Source organism: Chaetura pelagica, unplaced genomic scaffold, assembly GCF_000747805.2.
Source record: "Chaetura pelagica isolate M959 unplaced genomic scaffold, ChaPel_1.0 scaffold676, whole genome shotgun sequence".
NCBI classification, from domain to species: Eukaryota; Metazoa; Chordata; class Aves; order Apodiformes; family Apodidae; genus Chaetura; species Chaetura pelagica.
In genome coordinates this window covers 114,515-115,602 of record NW_009953724.1, presented here as the reverse complement: position 1 = coordinate 115,602, position 1,088 = coordinate 114,515, and the positions used below count along the sequence as shown (strand labels likewise).

General features: G+C 60.9%; 1 protein-coding gene across 1 annotated transcript in view; it reads left to right on the top strand.

The window, feature by feature from the left end:
• BAI2 (brain-specific angiogenesis inhibitor 2) overlaps positions 1-1,088 on the top strand; it is a 10,402-nt gene that overhangs the window by 8,743 nt on the left and 571 nt on the right. Inside the window, exons 16-18 of the mRNA XM_010000601.1 lie at positions 25-128; positions 390-492; positions 743-893. Of these exons, the coding sequence (XP_009998903.1) occupies positions 25-128; positions 390-492; positions 743-893 (358 nt within the window). The remainder of the gene's footprint in view (positions 1-24; positions 129-389; positions 493-742; positions 894-1,088) is intronic.

The window sequence follows — 1,088 nt, the reverse complement described above, 5'->3', positions numbered from 1 at the left end:
CCCCCCTCCCCAAATCCCCACCAGGCCATGGACCCCTCGGGGACCCCATCGGTGCCGCTGATGATCGGCTGGGGTGTCTCCTGCATGGCCCTGCTGACCCTGCTGGTGATCTACGCTGCCTTCTGGAGGTGACCCAGGGACAGCTGGGGACATGGGGGCACCTAGGGAGGGGGCAGCGAGGGGGGCACCGCACCGACTCAAAGTTGAGCATCAGTAAATGTAACGTGGGAGGAGAACAACCCCAGTGGCAGCTGGGGGGAGAGAGGTGCCTGGGCTGTCAGGCACTGTCCCCGGCCCAGGACAGCACCCACCTGCCACCAGCATGTGGGGGACATGGGACAGGGAAGGGACAGGCTGTCACCCCAGCCCGATGCTGCTCCTGCCTGCAGGTTCATCAAGTCAGAACGCTCCATCATCCTCCTCAACTTCTGCGTCTCCATCCTGGCCTCCAACGTCCTCATCCTCGTGGGCCAGTCCCAGATGCTCAGCAAGGTGGGTGCCACTGCCATGTCCTGCTCACAGCGGCTGTGGGGGGGTCCGAGTCCTCTCTTTCTGGCTGGTCACCTCATCCCTACTGGCTCCAGGCAGCAGATTGGATTTGGATTAACTCGATCTGGGGATTCAATCCTTTGCACTAGAGGCTTTGACACAAACCTCACCCGGGCATGGGCATTTAACCTCCACAGTGCCAGGCGTGTGGTCATGCCAGGATACCTCTCCCAATGTTCCTGTGTCCCTGCAGGGTGTGTGCACCATGACAGCTGCCTTCCTCCACTTCTTCTTCCTCTCATCCTTCTGCTGGGTGCTGACAGAAGCCTGGCAGTCCTACCTGGCAGTGATCGGCCGGATCCGGACACGCCTGGTCAGGAAGCGCTTCCTCTGCCTGGGATGGGGTAAGAGCCTGGTAGGGCTGGTCCCGGGATGGGGGGGAGGGAAGAAACCATGCACTCCTCCCTGGTACCCTGCAGGGTTATCAGAAGGGGAAACTGAGGCACAGAGGAGGAAAGCAGAGCCAAGTGTCTTGGTCCTTTCAACAATGGCACCCTCTGACCAGCCAGAAAATGGGGACCTGCTAGAAGGGCCCCATC